General features: G+C 33.5%; 2 protein-coding genes across 2 annotated transcripts; one reads left to right on the plus strand and one right to left on the minus strand.

Moving 5' to 3' along the window:
• The first annotated feature begins 1,118 nt into the window (after nt 1–1,118).
• On the plus strand, nt 1,119–18,374 carry LOC128182472 (solute carrier family 23 member 1-like). The gene is made up of 12 exons (XM_052851107.1): nt 1,119–1,221; nt 3,808–3,969; nt 8,747–8,904; nt 9,552–9,658; nt 10,292–10,377; nt 10,936–11,117; nt 12,035–12,155; nt 12,595–12,751; nt 12,980–13,233; nt 15,417–15,690; nt 16,035–16,130; nt 16,374–18,374. Exons 1-12 carry the CDS (start codon nt 1,138–1,140, stop codon nt 16,628–16,630), a joined length of 1,938 nt encoding a protein of 645 aa, XP_052707067.1. The 5' UTR covers nt 1,119–1,137; the 3' UTR covers nt 16,631–18,374.
• A 394-nt stretch (nt 18,375–18,768) lies between these two features.
• LOC128181775 (synaptic vesicular amine transporter-like) lies at nt 18,769–25,691 on the minus strand. The gene is made up of 15 exons (XM_052850294.1): nt 25,478–25,691; nt 24,808–25,057; nt 24,285–24,343; nt 23,969–24,145; nt 23,657–23,746; nt 23,514–23,554; nt 23,340–23,409; nt 23,047–23,142; nt 22,004–22,082; nt 21,497–21,548; nt 21,135–21,198; nt 20,592–20,711; nt 20,340–20,385; nt 19,939–20,026; nt 18,769–19,063 (listed from the first exon to the last, which is right to left on the minus strand). The coding sequence occupies exons 1-15, from the start codon at nt 25,689–25,691 to the stop codon at nt 18,983–18,985; spliced, it is 1,527 nt and encodes a 508-aa protein (XP_052706254.1). The 3' UTR covers nt 18,769–18,982.
• Between the last annotated feature and the right edge of the window lie 840 nt (nt 25,692–26,531).

Here is a 26,531-nt window from a genome sequence, read left to right on the forward strand (position 1 = left end):
ATGTGTTAAACGTTAGAAACTGTTTATTTATGCTTAAAATGAATAAGAAGATGGACAAATCAGCTTAAGAGATTTTTTACTGGTAAATTTGAATCTATGTAAACAAAATGGGGAACAAGCCGTGTTAACATGACAAAGAGTTGTTAGCCTTGTACATTATCTTGCTCATATCTCTACGACTGACTGTCAAATTTCACTTGATCATTAGAAATACATTCCTATAGCATTGCAAATAATAAAAAAAGTAAAACTGAATTTGACCAAAATCGTGATCATGCCCCGTTAAGCGTTTATATATAATATTAGTTTGAGCCATGTATTATTTTTTAGTAAAGAAAATATCCACACATTTTTGCTTTAAAATTTTAAAGTTGTTCTGTATCCTTTATACACAGCTTTTTTTTCAAAAGGAGGCGGAAAATGTAGCATTAAAATTGCAACAACCATCAAACTCTCTTGGCATTCAAATTTGGCTGTACATGTATAAAAATACCTCTCCACATACCGATGTACACTGTACGTTAATAACTCGTACAATGCCCGCTACTTAGACGACTTTTTCCGGTCAACTACAAAATAAATAAAATGAGCTGCCGTTGTTTACAGTTTCTAAACGTCGAATGTACCATTAAGTGTATCTCGGGGGCAAATGTATTATTTAGAAGTGTTCACAAAAGGAAGAAGTGTTTCTTCTTGATTTGACTTCTGATAATTTAACATTAACAACCCATCTCTCTTTCTTGCATTTAGCTGAATACTGAAAAACGAACAAAAAAGGTCGTATGCATGTGGGTCACAACAAATTAAACTTTCAGAAGATTTACCACAAACAAATCACACTCGCATAAACTAATTAAAAGACTATCATTCAATATGCGAAATATAGCATAGAGAAAGTCGTTGAGGTTTTGTGGATAGGGTCTATTGTATCCAAATATCCAGTTAACATAATACAGTAGGGGGTATATTAGATCTCAAAAATGACGATGGGGCCCTGACAAAGGGGCCCACCGGCTTCTACACGTGTAGTCGATGGGAAAGTGTGACAAGTGGTGTGTGACGAAAGAGATCTCTGATTGTCACATCGTAAACATTTAAGAGTGAAAGGCTGGCTGACAGGCTGGTGTTGATTCAAGAATGTCGGAAAATATCGAGATTCGTGAAAACGGTAATGGTGTGACGAACCCAGGATTTCATATAGATAACGAGGATGAGAAAAAGGTACTTGGTCTAATCTTACTTCTATAGGTAACAGTGGCGTACGCGCGTGATGTTTTTGCTGATGACATTATATGTACGAGGGTTGTTCGGAACCTATTGAGACAACACAAATATTTCTCTTTTTAAGTGACGAATTTTAATTGTAAAGCATTGAAGAAATCTAAACGAATAATTGGGCAAAGTAATACTTCAAAATAACTAGTGTTCGAGTTGAAATACAAGAACAAAAATATTTACAAAGCAATTGAAATCTGACCTGAAACGGTTAATTTAAGCATTGAATCATTATTTTTGGAAAGATATAGTCTCATAGCTGCAGCGGTGTGTGCGTACAAATTGAATAACGCGCGTTTTGAAAATTTGTATGCACACACCACTGCAGTTATGAGACTATATCTTTCAAAAAATAATGATTTAATGCTTTTACTTACATTTACATTTATTTAAACTTCTTGTTTGCAAATGTGATTTATAGCTTATTTATCGTATTTTATCCTAAAAGTACATGTAAGCTCATATAAATGGAAGAGTCGCTGTAACAGCCACAAGCGTGAACTTTGATTTTCGCTTGTGCCGTTGCATTTTGCAACGTTCAACGTTTGTGATGTCATAATAAATCTCGTCATTTTAACCATTCAGTACCCTGTGTGTGTTACAACATCATAATTGCAGTAGCTTTCCACACACTTTACATGCAAAAAATATGTAGAATGTAGATATTGAATTTTGACGTCATAGCGGTGCAGCGAATATACATACAATTGGTGTTAAACTCGGCAGAAGAGCTCTTTTGGCCAATAAAAACTATATCATGGAAAAGGTTCAAAATAGGGTTTATTTACTGATTAATCAACTAGAATTAAAACAATGGGACTAAATATCAAATACTTTTTACACATAAACTGATTTTAACAATTCTAAGATATATAAAGAAAGAATGTAAGAGAATTTTCACGTTAAGTTGACTTTTGGGAAGAAATAAATTGATTAAACTCGTTAAAAAATCAAGAATGGGAAGAATATGTAACTGTTGCCATTATAAAATTTAAAAAAAAAAGATTAAACATGAAGAATAGTTCATGTTTATGTTCGTTTGTAAGGTGTTTATAATTAACATAGGACCATGGACTAACGTTAAAATGACGTTGCTGTGAGTTTGTGGTTGCTCTGGGTCATTAGATGTAGGCAAGTTTGTTAGCTTACCAGGATGTCATTAACTTAAAAAATTTTACGTTAACAAAAGATATCCTTGTTTACTTTCTGGTGAAATTTCATTGATTTATCTTTTTTCCCAAGGGTCTCGAACATGCACTAGTTTCCGACTAGGATACGTCATGAAGTGATTTTTGCATCTTATCCCATATCAAGATTTGAATGTAAATGATTGCATGTGAAATCAGTGCATTTCAAGCAAAAAAAGTTTGTTTTCGATAAAATATGGTAATAAAATCTTGTAAATAAAAATTTTTGCGGGAAGATTCTGCAGTCATGTACGCAGTTGAGCGGAAACATTTTTTAAATATTCTGAATATTACATGTTTTTTAAAAGAAGCTACAAACAGACATTAAAGTGCAATTACAATACAGGCTGCAGATTGTTGTTGTTGTTGTTGTTGTTATATTAATGAAATGCACATAGACACCTGATCTTGATAAAGAAAAATGAATAAAATTGACACGCCCAAGTGTGCAGTTAATATGTAAAAGAATTAAAATGGATCTTTAATCGAATTTGTAGAAAAATGAATGTTCAGTTTTCATTTTGATTTCATTGTTGGCAGTTTTGATGCATCTTGATAATTTTTTTCGCGCCTCTATGCATTGTATTATGATACCTAGCCCAATATTATGTACATGTACTTATTATATCGAGAATGCCTCCCAAGTAGTATTATAAATAAATAGGGATCCCCCTGTAAATATTAGGTCTATTTTGCCGTTAATGACTTTTGCCTTTTTGCTGAAACATGATCATATAATAATACCTCCATTTATTATGATACCCATTCCTTCACGATTTCTCCAATTGTGCCTGGTTCACGTTTGACACGTCCAGTGAATTCTGCCAATTTCATGGTTGACGCGGAGTGTTGTAAGTGGAATGAATATACACATATGTATGGGAGAATGAGGATTTGCTCTATGTTTTTGTCCCAGGCTAACTGCTTTATTCGACTATAACTTGTCTTGTTAAGCTGACAGGTGAGTGATTAAGTGGGGGTCAGCCATTAACTGATTGGCGGTGGTATTGATTTGTGTATAAAACACATGCATGTATACGATACTATATAATACGAGTCAAAATAGGTTTTTAAAAAAGCCATACATCAAAGGCGTCGGAACGTGGGGAAGGGGGGGGGGGGGCTTAGCCACTTTTTTTTGGGCAAAGTTAGACATAACCATGACCATACCCCCTTTTGTTTTTGCTTGTCAAGACTTCTGAAAAGTCTGGCCCCCTCCCCCCCCCCCCCCCCCCCCCCCCATTTCAATTTGCTTCCGACGTCACTGTGTATCAACACAATGTAAAAACGTAAAAAATAGTTTTATTTCAAGATAAATAATTATTGATTTTATGACTCTCTTCAGAACAATCACAGAGAACGCAAGGTGTCCTACAAGGAAGAAGCAGAAAATGGCGGTCCTGGAAATGACGTCACCTTGGATATATCGGAAGACAACCCCGATCGTCTGCTCTATAAAACAAGCGAAACTCCACCATTTCATCTACTTCTGTTCTTTTCGCTTCAGGTATGACAATTTCACATTTAACAAACTTAAGGCAATGTAGTTATAAATCTTGCCAAAAATGTTCTTCGTTAAAAAAAAATCTAAAAAGGTGAAGGGATATACATGTACATGTATGTTTATGAGGACTGAATGTATTAATTTTACGACAATCTATCACACTCCATCAAAAATGACGAACTAAAAACCTATTATTCATGGAATTGGATGAATTGTTCCTCGGCACTTTACACGGTAAACGTAAACGACTGCAGTTCAAATTGATTTTTGTTACTTTATGATAATTTTGTTTCACGATGCTATGATGACCAAATAGTAAACACAAATCTTAAAGTGCTCGTGGCATAATTTTTTAACCAGTCTTAAATTCTAATTTTTTTTTATAGACAACGTTTTAATTACTTGGATGAACGTTTTGCTTCGTGAATATTCTAAATTCTCTAAACGGTTTCAAACTGACTCGTTCGTCTCGACAGAAATGTACTGTACATACCGGGTTTAGATGGAGCCAACTCGGTAGATTCCACGAATTTTAGATTTTAAACTATACAGACAAGCCACAGATACTAGGCTCATTCCAATTTCATTTCGTAAAATCTAATTTTTAACGATGATGTACATGTACAAAAAAAGACATTAAATTGCCATGTCAGATTTCCGCGTGCTGACGCATTTTTTGTTACGTACATGACATTGTAGCTAACACAGGCTAAATCATCTTCCCAAGTCAAGGGTTTCTGATCCGCCCTGCTCTACATAAACCCTTGACCGAATAAGCAGAGTTTGACGGGGTAAGGAACCTCGCACGCTGGTTGGTTTCATACAAGTTTGCATGATGTAATAAGAAACGTTGTTAATAATATATTGCGTATTGATTAATGTTGAACCGTTGTCAAATAATTTTGAGACGGACTAGTAAGTATTTGACTTACTGCTATCGGTTTTTAGTCCGGGTGAGTCCATCTTTCTACAAATACGATTTTGCCATGGGAGCAGCCATGTTGCTATATTGTTTCTGTTTATAACGCATTCGCTGATTGGTCAGAACAAGAGGTCACAAAAGTTCCAAAATGAGTACACTCAATAGGTGGCGTATTCGTTAAATCGCATATATGTATTGTCTTTTTCGGTCAAGGGTTTACGTAGAGCGGAGCGGATCAGAACCCTTGACTTTAAAAAAATGAGGCTTAACGACACGACATTTGTAGCCTTTAAATAATTTTTACAATTGTAAATGTTAACAATTAAAAAAAATACACATGTATGAGACATTCTTGCAATCCATCAAGAATATCAAGTGTTGTTTTGGACAGTAGCCAAATGATGATAAGTGCTAGAAGACTTAAAATATACCAGATATACATACTGTACAAAACTGCGATAACCATAGGTTTTAAGCATATCAAATTCAGATACAAATTATAATATTTAGCATCAATTCTCGGTAAATACTGTACAACTCTTCGCTGACTAAGCATATACATATGTAGCTATAGTCTTCGGTATAAATTATCTGTACATTTCATTGCACAATGCACCTTGATAAATAAAGAAAGTAATGCACTCTTGAATTGTTTGACAGTTTCTTTGTTGATCCGTTACCATGATACCTAAGTGTGGCTAAAATAGTAAATATGACAAAAAAATCATTCAGGACAATCAAAGAACACTCGTAGAATTTTGAGCTATTTCAGATTTAATTTATCATTTTGTAAATGCAATGACACTCTCGTTTTTTTTTACAGTCCTCTGAGAGGACTTTTAAAAGAATCTAACTTAGTTATGTAACATTTTATTTTCAAAATATTTGTTAGAGGGAGCAAGCATGTAACCTAAATTTATGCAATATTATTTAAAAACTGATTTCTAATTATAACAAAAATTTGGCCGTTGCTGTGGAGCTTTAAATTAAGGATTTAAATTCTGATTTGGTTTGTTTTAGACACGTATTTTTGGAAGTGCTTAATAGCACTTTCACTTTGCGTAATAATATCTCAACTTACTGACTATCAAACATCATTAAACGCTATCAACAATGACATAAAATATCCACCTGGAACCAAGATATTTCAATTTAAACTTTTATTAAATATTTAGCGGTCTCCATGGTAATATTTTATGCATTGATTTTTACCAACAAATGTTAACACACATAATTTATTCCATATTTTGAAAAACGAATGCTATATTCAATCGAAAACCGCTGTTAAAAAAACTTTCTATGACATCTCATAACCTTAGCAAAAAACTAAGATCGCCGCCATGCACTTCATTTCACATTAATATATTAATGTTAAAAATCTCTGACCTTGAATGACATGACACATATATGAAATTGTGCTTTTTACAGAGAATTGATGATTAATACGTAAATGCTGCGCCCGGCCCATCGTTGTTCTTAAAAAAATTGGATCAATTTATTACAACAGGTCAGAACAAATTAATAATCATGACATGGAATAGAAGAAAAAAAACCTAGCTGCATGGTTTAAATAAATTATTTAGAACAACAGTTACAAGCTAGTCCATGCTACCTTTAAATAAGAAAAATAATTAATGTTAATAAAGTTTTTACGTATATAACGCTTGACGCGATATTTTTTGTTTTAATACCAAAGGGCTCTAATTATACAGCATCTTTAATACGAACGGGAACATCATATCGTCATCATCGAAAACCCAGAGCCAATTTTGCATTCACTTTTTGACCAACCTCTTAGCAAATGCGATACAGGTAGAGAGTTCTCGACAATAAAACATCTTTTGATTCCTCAAGTGATGCGGAGAAAGGTATCTATAGAAATAAAAGATTGACAATATTTACAATTTATGCTTTCCATAAAACGTGTTCAAAATGAACAAGAAAAGTGATAGATTTCAAGGAATCGCAATACCAAAATAACCTAAGCTATATATTTTATTTGAATAAATACATTTAGTTTAAACTTTATTTCATTTTGAATTGTACATCAATATAAACAATAAATAATGCAAACAGGATTCGGAAACAAGTTGTTACAACTTATATTAATCCGTTTCCTTAAATTGACTTTCAACTATTAAAAACGATAGTTGCCCTTGCTGAATGGCATGTATATTAGAAACAACAAATGAAAAAGAAGATGGAATTGATGGAAAAATTTAACAAAAAAAATGAAAAGGGAAAAATATGATAGAAAATATACACAGAGAGATATCATAACTTGAATTAACATTAAAAGTGACCGAGTAATAAACAGTCGTACGATGCAAAAATAACAAAATCGACAATACGGTAGCAAGTGGAATTAAGTTACAAATCGTTTAGTAGCAGAAATAAATTGATGTACATGTTTGAAAATGTTTGTATTATAGGAATAATTTCTATCTGGGTCTCCAAATAACAGAATGTTTAAAGTGACCGGTCTTAATGGGTCAATGAATTTTTTCCTTGCATCAGTGTATAGAGGACATTCTAATAAAAAGTGTATTGTTGTTTCAATTTGTCCACAGGCACAATTAGGATTATATACATTAAATACATTTGATGTCTCTCAATGCACGCAGTCACTTTTCCAAGAAGCTATAAAAATTTAAAAAATGCAATGCCTTATTTGGTCATCCTTGATTGGAAAAGGCAGTAAATGTTTTTGTTTACGACTTCATAAACCAAGTTAGTTTTTTCTTGGATTTTGTCCTACCTAAATGCATTTTCTGCTTGGGTGATTTGCATGAATTATGTGTTATTGCTAAAAAGTAAAAAAAAAAACAACCAAAATTTATGCACGGCAGTTTATAAACACCTGAAATATTCGAGATTAGTTTAAAAATTGGTCCCTTACAATGTTTTAGATCATCTTGAAAGGAACGTGGTCACGATTTTGGTCAACTTTTTTTTTCCAAATTTAATGGTTACAATGCTTTAGAAAGGCATATTTAATAGGTAATCAAAATCTGAGTGTCAATCGTTGTGTTATAAGCGAGTTACAGAGCTTACAATTCTTTGCTTTGCAAACATAGCTTTTGTTTACATTTTGAATGTCGAAGTAAAAATTTCAGTTTTAGACCTAAAATGAATATGTTAAACGTAAGAAACTGTACATCTCTGCTTAAAATGAATACAAAGACAAGTCAGCTTGAAAATTCTTTTTTACTGGTATATTAAACCTTTGTAAACAATAATAGGGCACACGCCGAAGAATTGTGAGCCCTGCATCTTGCTTATAACTCTTTGACTGACTCTCAAATTTCATTTGATCATAAGAAATGCATTTCTAAAGCACTGCAAATAATAAAAATAGAATTTTAACAGAATCGTGACCATGCCCCTAAAATACCTGTAACTTGCATCAAAAACATTGTATTATTTTTTGGCGATTTGTCATTTTAAACGTCATGAAATAATTTTACTGTCCTTGAACTGCAATGATTTTACATTCCTTAAGACTATCAAGTTTGCTTGCATTTTCATATTAAATGTCTTTGTATCGAAAACATTTTTTCAAGTGAGTATCGGGCGTAAAAAATGCCAAACTGGTTTTTAACGTGCTGCGATCCTCAGCCATGTCCGATAACTTTTTTTCGGAGTTTTTTTTTATTGGTACCATAATCTGTCTCGTCTTATGAAGAATAAAAGAAAGGTTTACTGAGTGGAGCTTTGGCCGGTGGACGATCTATTGATATTCCCTCGCCCCTGGTACTGGATAGGATAGATTTGTGAAGATTTGTGCTATCGATTATAAAGCAGATTTCAAAGACACACATTATACATATTTTATTGTCGTATTTGTTCAATTTACAGCAAATGCTGATGTCCATTTCGGGGACTCTAGCCATTACTCTGATAGCCTCCAAGGTGATCTGTGCTGGGGAGGATGAAGAATTCGTGGCCTACATGCTTAGCTCCGCCCTCTTCTCCAACGGAATCTGTACAATTCTTATGAACGTCATTGGCGTCAGGTATGTACGCATTCCTCGCTATGGTCGTGATTGCTCCCAAAAACGTTACGGTATGTCCCCTTTATATCAACTCCATTTAATCCCCCATCCCCTTTCCATTGGGACCCTTTTTAAGATTCATTTACCCGGTTTTGTATATAGACTATCTGTAGAATGATCCAACATGGTGTCCTATTTTATCAAGACAATTAAGCAGCCTCCCAAAATGGCTCTACTAATGCCCTTTAACTCACAGGCAAGGGTATCTATTTCAATAATCGCGTCCAATATCTATTCAACACTTAAAAACCTATTGATGCCCTCTAACCCACAGGCAAGGGATGCAATTTTAAAGTTGTTAGTGAAGCCTACGCGTTCTTACTTATAATATTTTATGTCAAAAATCGCGTCATATAATATTTATATATTCAACACTTATTAACTCCAACCGGAACATTCTTACCGCAACAAATATGACCCGACACACTCATCCTTCGCTATATATAGACAGAATATACCCCCCCCCCCCGAAAGAAATGCTTGATAAAGGCCCCAAACCACCATTATTTCCCCCAACAAATATGACCACCAACTCACCCATTCCTTCCCCCTGTGCACCTCGCGAAAAAAAAGATAATGACACATTCTTGATTTGTATATTTTATCAGGTTACCTCTTTTCCAAGGAGCTTACGGTGGATACATCATCCCGTTACTAACACTTCTGGAGGTAGACCCCAATAAATGCAAAATCCGACCTTCGTTACAAGGCACAGGTAATTATACACTGTACATGTACAGGAAATTATTAATGCTAAGTCACTTACGCATGGTTCGGTGGTCTATAAAATCGGTGAAGGTAAACGTTTCAATACACGGACCAAAGAAGAAAGTACGTATACACATAGCTACTGAATTTGAAAAATGTCACAAAAATTACAGCTTCGTTGAATTTGACTGAGTTAAACTTAATAAATGATTATTTAATTTGTGTACGATTACTTGAAATGATTATAATTCATTTAAGTGGAAATGAGTGGGTTTTTTTTAAGTATATGATAACGAATGATGTGTGGGTGTTTTATTAAGTACATGTACATGATTATGAATGAAATTTATTAATTTTCATTTTTCCGTGTTTCTCTGATCATTGATTATTATGCAGGAGTACAATTATAGTTATTAATATATAAACAATTCAAACACTTTTCTTTTAACCTTACTGAACGCAAGTTATTTGAAGACCCGATGTCATAGTATACGCTTAAGGCTCATACACCATTATACATAATAATATTTTCTTACACTGAAAAAAAAATAGCTATCGAAAATAAAGTTTTCATATAAGATTTATCCAAATGAATATTAGTTTCATTATTAATAAATGCTTCACACAATTTTTTTTCCAGCGGTAAATTCTACAAATGCATCAGTTGTGACAAGCTTTAATGAGGAATTAGAAATGCGAAACCTCATTTTGAATAATATGCAGGAAGTAAGTACATTGCATTTTCTTGACCTGTAATTGTGATACCAATCATGTTTACCAATTAAAGGCTTTTTTGTCTAATAATATAACTAAAGAAATAGTTCTGCATGAAAATTTCGTATAAACTGCAATCCATCGAAACCTACAAACATATATAACATATTAAGAAATTTATTCACTTTACGTCTAATTTTGACCAAATCAATATACAGATAATTAAAAATAATTTAAATTATTAAACATAAAAAAATGAAAAATTGCTGACGGATTATGTTCCATTATCATTGGTAAATTATAGATCCATTTTAACAAGTACTTGGACTTTCAGTAGGATGTAACGATTCAATTCTTGCTTCAAAACAAGTTAAAATGAAAGCGAAATATACACCGATTGCGTAGCCATCAAAAGCCAGGCAAACCCTGTTGATTTCAAAGAGCCATGGCTAAGTGGCCTAGAATGAAATAGACAGGTCTACGTCACATTGCCGTTTGACTCAACTACCCAAAGTCCAAGCTCTTGTTAAAATGGTTCTAGTGTTAGAGCTATGTTGTTGTGTTGTCCAGTTGCAGGGTTGTTTGATCACTGTGGGGGTCATCCACGCCCTGATCGGGGGCACGGGACTGATAGGGTTTCTGCTGCGCTTCATTGGCCCCGTCACAATAGTGCCGACCATTCTCCTGCTCGGGATATACGTGGTCGACCCTATACTGGATTTCTGTGTACCCAATTGGGGGATCGCCTTTCTGTAGGTATTAAGGTTATTACAAAGAGCGAAAGTTTTAAAGGACTAAGTGCGGTTTTATGCAATTTTTGCCCCCCAAAATCAAAATTTTAGAAGGAGCTTTAAAATAAGGTGAAAGATAGTTAAAATCATATTGGAAATAAAGGTGTAAAAGGTTATCACCAGAGTGACGTCATAATGTAGAAATGACGTCATGAATATTGCATTTTTTTGATAAATTGATGTTTTGTAGCAAAATATAGGTGTTTTCCGATGGTTTTTCGACTGGGAAACATCGAGCGCAGGCTTGCTCAAGTACCATATTTTAGTATAATGTGTATAACTATCTGAAGAAAAACATATGTTAAAATTGCACTTGAGCAGACCTGCGCTCTATACTTCCGAATGCAAAATATAGAGCAAAAATAAGAATATTTTCATTTGTTTGCAAATTTGCGGGAATTGGGCCATTTAGGTGACGTCATAGATACACAGCGAAAGAGCAATGATGACTAAAATCATTATTATAGTTATAGGCATCCTCTATACAATAATTTGTGAAGATTTTATTTTTATACGATACTATTTAAAAATTGGTTGACATCGGGGGCAGATATTTGACCATACCGCACATAGTCCTTTCTTAAATAACGGAAAATTGATCTATATGCATTTTCTTTATTTTGATTGTGTATGTTAGAAATGGGACATAGCGACAAATAGGTTTTTTTAAATTTTGCTTTTTTGCCATCAAATCATATTTGACACTATCTGACATTTTAGACTGTTTTCTTTGCCTCAATGTGATAAAACGAAATATGGTTATAAGCCAATTTCAATTTAAGCGGAATCGTTGTTTCTGAGTTTTGGAACAAACCACGAGAGTTTGTTTTCCATCTTAGTATTTGCATGATTATATACCGTAACGTTGTTTGCTTCAGCGTAAGTGCCGTTGGATTTATCCTGGCGTTTTACCTAGCCAAGTACAATATGCTAATTCCGGTGTGGTCTCCAAAAGGAGGCTGTAGAATCATCAAGTACCCTATCCACCAGGTGTTTGCTGTAAGTTTCTTCCACTGATTTTCATTACATTGCAGATCAACTATTGTATACAGAGTTATTTTCGCCCCGTGTAATTTTCGCCCTTCTACACTTGCTAACAGTTTCGCTCCGTCTTAAATTCGCCCAGCCACAGTTGTGTTTAAAGAAAGATAATATGAGATATTGAAATTCGTCCAGTCTTAAATTCAACCGATAAAACGAGGACGAAATGGGCGAAAATAAAACGGGGCGAATATTTCCCTATATACAATACCATTTCAATATTTAAAAAAAATTCTAGCCTGATGCCGTAAAATTTGGCTGTCGCTTTAGTGAATATTTTGCCTTTATTAGTGCACTATATGTGACAGTATCATCATTTCCCAAATGACAAATACATGTACCTTAAAAGTTTTACATGTGGTGTATCCTAAAACTGGATGTATCCTTATATCCATAGATTCTTATATCCATGATCGTAGGCTGGATAGTGAGTTGGATAATAACAGCGGCCGGTGGATTTACGGATGATAAGTTAGACAAAGGATACAAAGCCCGATCCGACTCTAGACTCAGTGGAATAGACGCTGCAGACTGGTTTATCTTTCCTTACCCAGGTGGATGTATATTACAGCCATACCTGTAGAACTCATGTATATTTATAGCTTTTGGTCTTATTGAATTTTTTCCCTTTTTACCTTTTGATTTTGTGATGAATATTACCCACCCCCCCCCCCCCCAAAATGGTAGTTGAATAATGTTGGAGATACATTTACCGGTATTTGCAATAATTGTATAGACATGCAACGATTGTACAGAAATGCAATACTTTTATTACTTTTTAGGTATGCATGGTGCTGTAAGCTTTTCAACACCAGTTTTTCTTGGTTTTCTAATTGCCACGTTTCTATCGATTCTGGATTCCATCGGTGATTACTACGCATGCGCTAGTATGAGCCGCGTGCCTCCCCCTCCACAGCATGCAGTTAATAGAGGAATAATGGTAGAAGGTATAGGCACCATAATATCAGGTGCTATAGGGGCAAGCCAAGCCACGACGACATATGGAGGCAACATCGGGGCTATCGGGGTGACCAGGGTATGGTTCTCAACTAATCACCTAAAGCTTGTATTACGTGTATTATACCCATCTTTGGAATAAATCTTAATGATCATAATTAAGTGGGGCAGAAAAGGGAATAAGATAGCTAAAGCCTTTAATTTAGGCAAGGCTATCTTTATTTTCACATGGAACAGAAGCAACTAAGGGTATTGTTACACAGCTCTTTAAATAAAAGGCTAAAATTAATAGAATTTAAGTCTATTTCTTGATCCTTAATGTTCAGTTTTTAGCTCACCTGAACCGAAGGTTCAAGTGACCTTTTCTGATCATCTGTTGTACGTCCGTCTGTCTGTAAACTTTTCACAATTTTTTACTTCTTCTCTAAAACCATTGAGCCAAATTTAACCAAACTTGGTACAAAGCATCCTTATGGGAAAGGAATTTTAAATTGTCAAATAAAATTGCGAAACAGTGAGTATAGGATGCGTGTCTTTAAAAATCTTCTTCTCAAGAACTACTGCACCAGAAATGCCAATATTTACACAAAACTTTGGTTACATGTATATAGTGAAGATTCTAAATTGTAAAAATCATGACCTTTGGACCAAAACTGGGGTCCCAGGCGGGGTTCAAAGTTTAACATAGAAATACGAAGGGAAAATGTTTTAAAATTTTCTTATAAAAAACCACTGCACCAGAAATGCCAATATTTACACAAAAGCTTGTTAATATAGAGAAAAATTGGGACCTGAGGTAGGGTTCAAAGTTTAACATATATAGAAAAAAAAAATGTTTTAAAAATCTTCTCAAGAACTACAATGCTTCAATTTGTGAGATTACTATGCAAGCATCCTTAAAAAATGAATTCAATAAAGGCATGAACACCGGACTAATACTTGGGGCCCCAAGAGGGATTCAAACTAGGGATACAATAAATTGGAAAGTATGTAAATATCCGTCAGAAAATGGTCTGGCTTTTCATTTTTTCTCGTGACTCTTACATATAATTGAGCTCCGTATCATATTAGGCAAATCAAATGTGACCTGTTCCACGGTACTAAGTCATTGTCCTTGCCTAATCAACAATCAAAGTTTAATGATTATAAAAACAAACGCCTTAAGACAATTATTGATATTATTAAAGTTTTGATTATACAAACATTAAATCCAAAAAATGATTTAGAAGAAACAAAAATTGTTCTCAAGTAATGATTCATGTCTGTCTAAGTAAATCAAAAGAGATTTATTATTAGCCGCTTCGAAAATACTAAAGGGACATCGATGGAAAAGAGCGTACCTTATGGATCAAACATGCCGAGAAAAGAAAAAAACTTGTTATCAACATTCGTAGAGCAATTGCCGCGTTAAGGAAAAATAATTTATATTTTTGAATTCTATTCACTTTGTTACGAGTAATTGACCAAGAAAATTTTAGTCGATGATCGGTGTGGCCGAGCGATAGCCGAATACTCGAGTACTCGTCGACTTCCCTAGTTCAAACTAAACATAGAAATATATATTATTAAAATGTTAAAGAATTTTCTTTTCGAGAACTACAAAGCTACAGTTTGTGGGATTACTTAGCAAACATCCTAAGATAGTGTAGTTTCTAAATTGTTAAGGCCAACCAAAAACCACGGAACAATACTGTGGCCCCAGAAAGGGTTCAAAGTTTAAAATAGAAATAGCATATGCTACTTAATAGAATGTTTCAAGGAACTGTTGTTCAGGTGAGCGATGAGGCCCACGGGCCTCTCGTTTTCTATTAGCGGCATATTTATCGCACGACACATCCATCAAATCTTATTCATCATTCGTAAAACCCCGCCAAATTGAAAAGAAGTGCCTTGTTTTTCAGACCTGAACTAAAAAAGATGAAAAGTCGACTAAATCAGATAAGATAATAGTTTGTACAATAGGTTTTCCTTTTTAAATTGTGTCGGTGCCTTCACCCTAATGAGTGGAAGAGAACAGTTGTTTTGTAGAGTTTTCGGCTTTGGTCTTAACACACAATGCACATTACACTATCACTGGTTTAATAACAAGCTGGAAACATCCATTTTATTTTTACGGATAATGTATAAAATAATCAAAAACAGCGATCATAGCTTTCCTAAAAAGGATTTGACAGTCAAATTACAACATCATTATTCTATTTATTTCATTTTCAGTTCTTTTTTTTCTCTTTTCACGTCTACGTCTATACTTAATCTCTTCAGGTTGCCAGTACCAGTGTGTTCGTGGGTTGCGGTGTATTGTACCTGGTCCTCGGTGTCTTCGGTAAACTCTCCGCGGTCTTCATCTCCATTCCCAACCCCGTCCTGGGAGGTTCACTGATCACCATGATGGGGATGTTCATAGGGGTCACGCTCTCCAATCTCAGGCCAGTGTCCTTGACCTCCACCCGGAACCTTGCCATCATCGGGACATCCATCATGATTGGTCTCATTATTCCGGAATATATCAAGAAGTTTGGCAGTGACATTGATACAGGTATGGTTCAAATTTGTCCTCTACTCATAACACTAGTGTGATATTTGACAGAATATAACTTGAGATTTGTTTTTAACTTTAAGAGCGTCACAGCCTATCTATTAAAACGGCATATCTACAATGTATAAATTTTTGAAAAAGTCTTTGACCCGTCAAATATAATGCCATTTTTTAAGACCATGGAGTTGGAGTAGTTTACGACGTAGGTCTGTCTTTTTTTTTGGTCGTTGGTTATTTGTTCATCGGGTGAAAATCAAAGCTGTTCGAGTAATCTATATAATTACACCAAATTGATACTTCAAGGTCTTTTTATGTGACTGTAAAAATCTATTTAAACTTTCAAGGTTACGCGGACTTGAACTTTAGTCTGAAGGGTCTTCTCGGAAATCCAAATTTTGTGTGTGGCGTTTTATCGTGTCTCCTTGACAACACAGTCCCAGGTAAATATATGTATTCCAAATTAATATAACAGAATAAAGGTAGATGGGGTGGTATAAGTATAATACTGATTTATATGTGATTCATTTCTTCTTTGATAAATCTTGAGAATGTTTTTATTTAAAATCACAATAACTATTTTTTTAATACCCACACAACCTGAAGAGTTATAATGACTTTGAGAAATTCCGAGATATGAGGTTCAATAATGAATTCAGCATCTAAAAAGTCTTTTTTTTCGACAGGTACTTTGGAGGAGAGAGGGATCGCTGCCTGGCAATCTAACGACGAAGAGGAAGCGAGCAAAACAATGGCGCAGAATTACGAAGAAGGAAAAGAGATATATGAAATACCTCTGCCAAACAGAATCAAACAGTGGCATGGATGGAAATATGTCCCCTTCATGCCTGACCCCAAACAAAAGAAGAGGAGCCGAAGTTTATCGGGTCAGTGGTCACGCCGGAAGAGCTTGGTGGCAGGAGTAGGGAACACTGGGTATTAGGGGCCTTTTCCGGAAATTACGTTGCTTGAAAATGTTAAAATTAAAGCATGGAATTCTGGGTACAGGATACGATTTGTTTTGGGCCAATGAGCATGCTTGTTTGTCATATTCTACGAAAAACTGTTTTAGAGAAAACGCCTGTGAAGGACGATATCGAAATTTAGTGATATCTGTCCGACAGTGTGCTTTTCATATATATCAATAATATAATATTACTTTTTAAAATTAAACTACTTTTTTAAATATATAAATGTTTAAAATTGTGCAAATCTATTTCAGTGCTAGTGATCAGTATTTTTAAAAAATGAATTGATTAAAAACTGTTTATTTACACGATAACACTTTTAGAATACGAGCTCAGCAAAACATGTGTACCAGTAATTTTTTAAAAAAAAATCTTCCAACACAATCCGTGAACACAATCTTAAAGACGCAGGATTCTGAAGACATCCTTTTTTTTCAACAAACTTTTTCAGGACATGAATTCAAATATGAAATATAATAATATAATGGAACATTTTTAAAATAACAATATATTATACATTTCAAGATATGTTTAAAATCAGAATATAATATATTTCAAGTTAATAATTATATATTTCAGAGCATGGACATTTCAAAAAACATACATTCCTAAATATATATAAGTTTGGTTTGTTGCACATATTGTCAGATATTAAATCTTTAATATTTTTGTCACTGCCATCCATTAGTCACAAATGTGCCTTTTTTATTTGCTTCACTTGCATCGAACTGATTGTCCAGGACGTACACTTGTATGTATATATTTCTTCATTATGCATCGCGTAGATTTCAATTTGAATAATTTTGTTCGTTTTATGTGTGTCTGTGTGTGTCCCACCATCGAATCAATTTGGATGTATATGTACTATAATATTCATTTTTCACATCGTTGATTTCAATTTCTTAAGGTAGGCATAGAAAATTAATATAAAAGTAAATATCCTGATGTGAAGAATATGGATTATATAATGTAAAATTAAAATATAGAGCAAAACGAGTGATTTCAAAGATGTAAAAAGTTTTAATGGCCATTGGTAATATAATATATTCAAATCAAAGTGACCAGAAAAACAACTTGTGAAATTGATATGGATTTTGGCTATTTTAATTTACTGTAAACCAACTATTATTCGCGATGACTTTATTTCGCGCTATACCTTAATTAAACTGGTTCGCGGCGTAACTTATTTTTGCGACAAAGTCTTATCCACACTTACTTTTTTTATTACAACTGTATTGCAAATAATAGTCAGTGGGGAGAAATATTCGCGACAATGAAGCTCTCGCGAACTTCGCGTAAATCTCTCGCACGCGCGAATAAAAGTTGGTTTACAGTAACCGTATATGTTAATGGTAGTAACCAAAATGATTACGTATGTTATTATTTCTATGAGCAATGTGTTTTAAATGGGCATTATTTTTAAACTTTTCAAAATCATGTATATTTCACATTCAATCAAGATAATGATGACATTGATTTTTTCTACGATTTTTTGTTTTGAATGTTTCTCTCTCGTCATATTTTTGCTTTAAATGAAAGTGTTTCTATTTTCATAATAGTTTTGTATCTTACTTTTATGTTTTTAAAACTTTTTTCGGTTTTTTGTTATTTCAGATATTAAAGAAAAGAAAGGTTTTGTTGCTAATTGTAATATATTATAAAATATGCAATTGTTATTTTATTAAAATTCTGTCTACATTTGCAAGTGTCAGTCGGCCTGTCATAGTTTGCCCAACAAATATTTTGTAATCAGTTTGATAGTATGTACTTAAAAATTCTATGCACAGATTGAATGACCATAATTGATTGCAAGATCAAACGGTGAAGGTAAGCATACACAACTGTACTTCGTGCCCCCCCCCCCCAAAAAAAAATGTTTGGAGGTGTGCATTTAAGGGAATCATTACTTTGATTGCCATCTTTCTACTAAGGTAGGATAAATATTTTCACTCAAAAGTATGATGTATAAATAAAATAAAGACCCTTTCTGATTTAACCAAAAAAAAAAAAAATAGATATGTCTACAGGTACATAAAAGTGTAAATTACAAAAAAAAAACATTTGAGTGAAAAAAACTAATATTAAAGAATATCAGAAATCAAATTAATATGGCTTTATTATCTTAAAAACTAATAAGGGTAGTTAAAATATGCTTCCAAGTGTTTACGAAACAGTACACATTTTTTGGAAAATCTTTGAAATGAACCAAATCACTTTTTAATTTTTTTTTAAATTTCATACAGCCTTGAGTAATAGACCTTGACATATGTGCTTATCATTTACATAATTTGAATAAGTATATGGAAAATAATTTGAATTTCCCGCCATTAGTCGTCCGTATAGAGCCTCTTGTATTGTGGTGTGTCTTCCTTTACCAGCGCCTCGTCCTCTGAATCCAGTATCAATGACTGTTAAAGCAGATACAAATAATTCATGAATATCCTATTTATATCCATTAATATTCACCCCAAAAAAATTGGGGTACAACTGAAAAAAAATTTAAATATATATTATATTACTGATTTCAAGTTCTGGCATGTAACATTCAAACTATTTGACATGTGTATAACAGTTGGTTTTAGAGGATAAAATTCAAGTGTGGATACAGATTTTTTTTCCGTGGGGGATTTCAAAGTATAATTTTGTTTGCCGGGTGGAGGGAGTCTGAACCCTATTTTTGGTATAATTTTTAAAAAAATCATGTGAAATTTATAAGATTCATCCCCTTAGATCCGCGTATCATATTTCTGCAGATTTTCTTACGTGGAACAACGCACGACATCGTTTATGATCAGATTCGGAGCGGCCATAAGTACCCTACCTAGTTATGACGATCTTGAACGATACTCTAGCCTAGAAGCTTTTGTAGAAAAATCAAAGTCTCAATTTAAAGTGCCAAGATTAATATTCCAGATAGTTAACGCAGCTACCAATGCGCACTGAATGTAGTATTTTAATTACTTGGCAATATTTTCCTCCTTTGTCTGATTGTAATTTCAACATGCTTATTTCCGCTTAAAAATTAGCAAACGACGTAAGATGTCTTTCAAGGCATGCTTCCAACTTTAAATCAATTTATCGGTGAAACAAGCGTTTCGTTTAACAAAGCTAGGCTTCTTAGACGCAACGGTCTTGAAAACAACCGATGTCTAACACTTGATTACAGAACCGTTTTGAAATACTTTTATATATAACTATTACATGTAGTCATTTTAAATGTCATAAATGGTGAAAAGTATCTGAATTTTGGACAATCCTTGACATCCTTGTTCATTATGCTTACCATACATTCCTCTTTGGTTTTGACAGAGCGTAGAACAATGGCACACGGACTTGTTAGAATTAATAGTCCACCAAGTGACCACATTAGGCTGAAAACAAAATTTAAAATCGATTCTAACATCTATAGATATTTAGGTGCAGGGGTTTACGAAGTGCAATAAAGAACTGTTAAAGAAGGGGTTGGTGAAAAGAAAAATAAATTTAAATATCTAATGCATACATGTATTGTATGAAATTACTAACTACACTTTTATTTTATAAAGTACTGAAACTGTAGTTTCGAAAGATATGCTACCTTCTCTTATATATACATGTATATTATCGGGATCCTAACAACATAGAATTGATGTGATATTGTAAAATTGAAAAGTTTAGCATGTATATATATACATGTATAATCACCTTGGAAATCCAAACCTTTTTACAACTTGTCCACCAAGGAGCGGCCCTTTAATAACAAAAAGGGAGGAAATCAAAACCAATTTTTTGCATATTTTAAACTGTAATTCATGATAATTTTGAGATAGTTATAGGCGCCTGACATTAAAAAAATAACAGTACATGCGATAATCTTATAATTGAAAGGAATATTTTAAAACGTCAAGCAACTGTGAAGAGGAGTAAAAAATGAACTTTTCTGGAAAAAAGGGCAACCTAATCCATATGCAAGGCAGACCGACAACTGAGCGACAGCGTAGACTGTTCCATAGGAAGCCATTTGCCGTGTATCCACCAATAAAGCTAGCAGAGGCATCAAAGCCGCATCTACTATACCTGAAATTGATGGAAAGTATGGAAGTTGAATGCATTACCGCAGTTTCAATTCTACAAGTCATAGCGATTAAAACTGGATTTAGTGGAAATTCAATATAACGCCACGATGAAAACAATTTCTCAATACATCACAAATCCTATGTTTGTACTTCATTGCAAAATTCTATCACAGTGTACTTATGCTGTATTAGATTTTCCATTGAAATTGTAATCCTTACAAATTAAAGGAGAAATCAAAAACTTTCACAGCATTATCAAAAAGGTCATACTTTAAAAATGTTATTAGTTGGATTATGGTTTTAATACCCTAATATGGAGGGATTGAGAATGCATAGAACCTCCATAAAATCTCTCTCTCTCTCTCTCTCTCTCTCTCTCTCTCTCTCTCTCTCTCTCTCTCTCTCTCTCTCTCTCTCTCCTTACCTAATCCAAGTCCAATTCCAAAGTGTGGAAGCATTAGCTGGGTCACTGATGTTGAAAATGGTATCTGAATCAAGAAAAACACAAACCAATCGGTTTTCTGTTTGATATGATTTAGAGAATATGCATTCTTAGATTGAGTATTGATAAAGATATCGCTGTAGGAGTTACACTGAATATTACATACCAATGTAATGTACAATGTAAACTGTAGATTCATGAAACATTTTGATATGAATTAAACTGGTGGGACTTCTATTAACGGATACCCGTAAGTAACGGAAGCCGATATGTATATACATGTATATTTTGTATATACTACACTTAAAAACCCTTGTACTTTTCTTCATAAAAGGTTAACTTACACAAATTAGACAAAATCCCAGTAGCAGCATACAGGATAAAGAGCATATCCATCTGGAATAATAGAATACCGAGTACTAACAGTTAAAACTTATAATTTAAATACCCAATCTGAGTGTAAAAATAACATTTTCTGAAATGACATGAAATATTTCACTGATAATTTAAAGCTTCTTTACGAGTATCTAAATGTGCTGAGTGGTTGTGCCTTTCTATAGTACACGTATCTACTTCCAAGTAAGAGTTTGGTGAGTTTACAGGTGTATATTATGTGGAATGAAATCAATACAGCAATTTAGCATAAAACAAGTGAATTTTACTCTAGGGAGATGCATGTAAACTGTATTTATTGTGTTTGAATATGATAGTTAACTATCGTCACCTGATTAATTTCTTCTAATATATATTCAGGATGATTGTATACATTAATAATTATAACGTTCCCTTGATTTTGTATTAATTTTGACATTAGATAGTATTTCAGTTGCCCAATTCTAGTTCTGAATCACCTTCCTATTTGTTTGGCTACCGCTCCGAAGAAATTGGTTCCTATGAAGTAACCAATGCTGTCTGGCATGAACACTAAACCTGTAAACGAAAGTAAAAGGAGAACCATTTTTAGAACATATGACATGTATGCAACTTTTTTCAGCAGACGTTAAATATTTGAATTCATTAAGTGATGTTTTTAATTGTTAAGAATCTCTATGTTGACAGTTATGCCTGTTATGACAGTTATGACGGCAAGTACAGCTTTCAGTAAGTTAAAACACAGAGGTGTAAAAAAAAATTATTGGTGTAAAGTTTAGATCAGCCATTGATAAGGAATAATAAGTTGTATTCTAACTAAGTTAAATCATCTAGCTATAATTACGTTGTTTATACATAAAATGCATAAACTAAGATATGATTATGATCAATATCTATTTATAAATTAATGTATATCTTAACTCAAACAACTGTGTTAAAAAAACAATTATCGTTAAATATCTAAAACATACTCATAATAAATGTCAAATGTGTTTATTTACGGACTATGTCTTGTTGGATAGACCTAATTAAGAATTTAACGCCGAGGGTTAACAAAGCGAAACAATCAAACAAATTTTACTACATTTTCACATAATGAGAAACTGTATGTCTTATTGATTTTCAATACGTTCTTTGACAATTATTATAACATTGTGAATTTTTCTTTCCATGTCGAAGTTTGCCTTTAGTCCTGCCATTAATCTGGACAGTAGGTACATGTATGCTAGTTGATATTTCTAATATTCGGTCAATATTAGCTGACGTGCAATTCGTTGTTCTCATTATGTTTGGGAAACTGAAGAAAAAAAGAAGCCTTTTTGGTCATATCCCTCTCACAAACTTGTGCGCTTTTTTACAAAAAAAAGTAACTGTTCGTAGTAAACTTTCAGGGCGTCAATTACACATTCATTCAGAATGATTGACACAGCTTATTTTAAAAGTAATCTCATAGCAACAGGCGCAAGAAAAGGTAGCGCTGCACGTATTTCATAATATTTGTAGATCATTTCAGGGTATGTACCTAGTTGCCATTTTGGTGCTTTCATGGTATCGATGATCCAGATTGGTATCGTCGGCTCCAAGGTCGACATCGCCATGGTTGTAAACATGATTATTCCTGTTCAAAAGATAATGACATCAAAGTCGTTTAATCGCTCAGATATCGATGAAAATATAAAACAGATACCCCGCAGAACCGAATCAATTACTCCAATAGAAATGGAAGTTCCGTAGTTCATGATCAAGATATAAAACTTTTGCTTGGCTGTCTTTGGTGGCTAATTACACGTGATGGAGGGTTTGAGGTTGACCTACCCGCCGTGATCAGGATAAAGGGATCTTTCAGAAGTGTCAAGATGGAAGATTGCAAGTATTTGCCAGGAATCTAGGGTGCGAAAAAAAATTAGAATATTTTGATATTACGTTATCTCTGTAAAATGACAAGTGATTTTTAAAAATGATTTTATATTACAGCAGACGACTACTTACCGTTATCCCACGTGATCTGCAGATAATGCAACCCTGAAAAACTATTTTAAAAGACGTTAGACAGGAAAAGCATAATTGGAAAGAGGCAATCCATTGAATACTTTGAACTAGTTTTCAATTTTATATGAAGAATAAATCCATACCGATGTCAATAATGACAAAGAGGGACAAAATAAGGAAAGGAGACGATTGGCCACAGTAGTCGTACAAAAAACCCCCAAAAGGGTAGCCAACTACAAAATAAACCAGCGTCAGTTGCTTAAATCAAATATAAAGAGAAATTTTGTTTTACATAATAGTATTCAACAGATAAGCCATTTATCCTTGGATTACACAAAGTGCACAGAATGTTGTAACGTAATTTTTGATTGTCGATCATTTTTAATAAAATGTCGAGTTGTGCATGCCTAGCATAATAATTACTGTTTTCAAAAATTTATTTATGAACGGTTTACCTACAACTCCAAATGCAACCCCTCCCATTGCCACACCCATAACCTTGCTCCTTTCAAGGTCACTCGAGTAGAGTTCAGCCAGGATACTCAAAGCAGCTATAGAGGTAAAGGCTGACGCGATACCGTGAACCAATCGTCCTGCCAGGAAAGACACAAAGCTTCCTGCGCATGCGTAGACTAGTAATAGCAGGAAGCAAAACTGTTATATCATTAAAAGTCTTTCGAAATTCTATGTTGAAGCTTTTGTTCGTTTGCTTTTATCGTTCATTTGATATTAAATAGCTGTTAAACATGGTTGATTAGTAAGTAGACTCACCGAGAGATGATATCAGGAGTAAGACTGTTCCTACAGTAAGCAAAATATGGTATCCATACCTAGATCACAAAACACGAACCTTTTTGAATATCAAAAAATATCATTCACCTTTAAACCGGAATACACATCATATACTTTATCAAACGGTACTAGGCAGCCAAGTTCTTAAATTTGAGGTGTTCTTAAAATATAATTGTAATGCGTTGATGAATCTATAAATACGAAACGAGTGTTATGTTAATGCATTGTAAGCATACATAAAAAGCTGTAAATATATTATAATATCATATCAATTCAATACTTGTAAAAAGATACATGCAAGACAACATAAACATACAAATTTAAGTAATGTTTTTGTAATTTTATCATATCTATTAATTTTGCTATATAATTTGTGACAAGGATTAACTTTGTTTTTACCGATTTATCATTCATTACTCATTGCTCCTTACGGCAACTGTAAACTAAGACGTCAAGTTTAACACAATATATCATTATACAATCACCTTTCCTACAGCGATACCTTTCAGAAAGACATCCTACACAGGGATTTGCCAGGATTTGTACTAATGCTTTGGAGGAAAGAAGCAATCCGACCTGACTGTTCTCGTCCAGGGCTTTGTACGATTCCTGCAGCAACTGTTTGGTGAAACTGAGAGAATTTGATATATTTTTGTCCGTGATCGCTAAATTAGGCCTAATGCTCTCGTTTCCGTTTTTGTCCGGGTCGTCAATTCTGTCGAGTTCCATTAACACCTCGGGAATGATTGGAACTATGAAATGAAAAATTGTGATCATATGACTGTATGTAAAACTGACTTAAAATTCATAGATAATCCTAACAAATTAATATAATGATAAATTGACATATTAAGTGAAGTACTGTAAACAGGGAAATATTCGCCCCCGTTTTACTTTCGCTACTTTTGCCCTCGTTGTCAATGGGCGAATTTTAAACTGGGCGTATACTAATGTCTTAACGTATCTCTCTTTACTCACAACTATGTCTAGGCGAGTTCAAGAAGGGGAGAAACCGTTTGCAAATCAAGGAGGACGAAAATAACACGAGGCGAAAATAACCTTGTATACAGAAGTTTACTTCATCACAGTTAAACAATAAAAAAAAATAACAACAAGAAATACATAAGGTAAGTTATATATGTTCAAAAAAGATATTATTGCACTTGACTTACCAACTGATGTAAGTAAAATATTGTCCAGTGTGTTTGTATAGAAAATTAGACAAAGAATTGTAGTTCTTCTGACGAACAAGCTTTCCAGACAAGATGAAATGCCCTCCATAATGTTAGAGCTTTTCGGGGACAAGAGAAACAACCATAGGACTTGGACGAAGAAGATCTGTATCGAGAACAGATAAATAATGAAAGTTAATTCTGAAACACTCATCCGTTGATAATATTAATTGAACATCATTGCCTTTTTATTTCACACTTGGTAAATTCTATAACGAGAAAAAAAGAAATTGGATTCTCTGGATAAATTGTAATTAGCAATACCATGAAAAACGAGGATAAAAAAATTTCCCCTCATGGAATCGGAATGCAAATTTTCTAACACCTTTTTTTGTTCTACATGTGTAAGATTTCATTATATTTTACAATGGCTGTAAATATAAGTTCATTGTCTTTATAAATGAAAAAAAAAGCAATCTATAAGTCTACGTGCAAAACATTTCTTTCACTGGTAAGGATTGATGATTGACCAATGAAATAAATATATGTATGTAATTTTTTTTTACTTTAACAGACAGAATGACTATCAAAAAACAGTAACAAGCAAAATCATATTTCATTAATTTCAAACTAGAAGAGTAAAATTGAAAAGAACGATTCAAGCTACAAGAAGACTCAATTTGATATTTTCTTCTTGAATACGTCAATAAAAGTGCATTTTATGATTTATTGTTCACTTTGCACCCATGGGCAAGTAAATCTCTGGAAAAAATTCACTGAAAATGCAGCTTTTGTGCGTAAAGCATAATAAATCAACGGTATAGTACATGTTTTTTGCATGACAATATAACATTAGCGACTGCAAAAATCTAACATATTTACATAAATCAAATGATTTTTTTTATACTAATAATGAATATAAAATTGATAGAAAAGGAAACCAAACAAATGATAATAAAGAGACTACAGTACATATATACTTATTGTAATCAAAGAAAGATCAAACTATGATAAAAAGGTACAAACAGAGTAAAGAGAATGGTCAGTATCGTAA

The sequence above is a fragment of the Crassostrea angulata genome, chromosome 4 (genome assembly GCF_025612915.1).
Source record: "Crassostrea angulata isolate pt1a10 chromosome 4, ASM2561291v2, whole genome shotgun sequence".
NCBI classification, from domain to species: domain Eukaryota; kingdom Metazoa; phylum Mollusca; class Bivalvia; order Ostreida; family Ostreidae; genus Magallana; species Magallana angulata.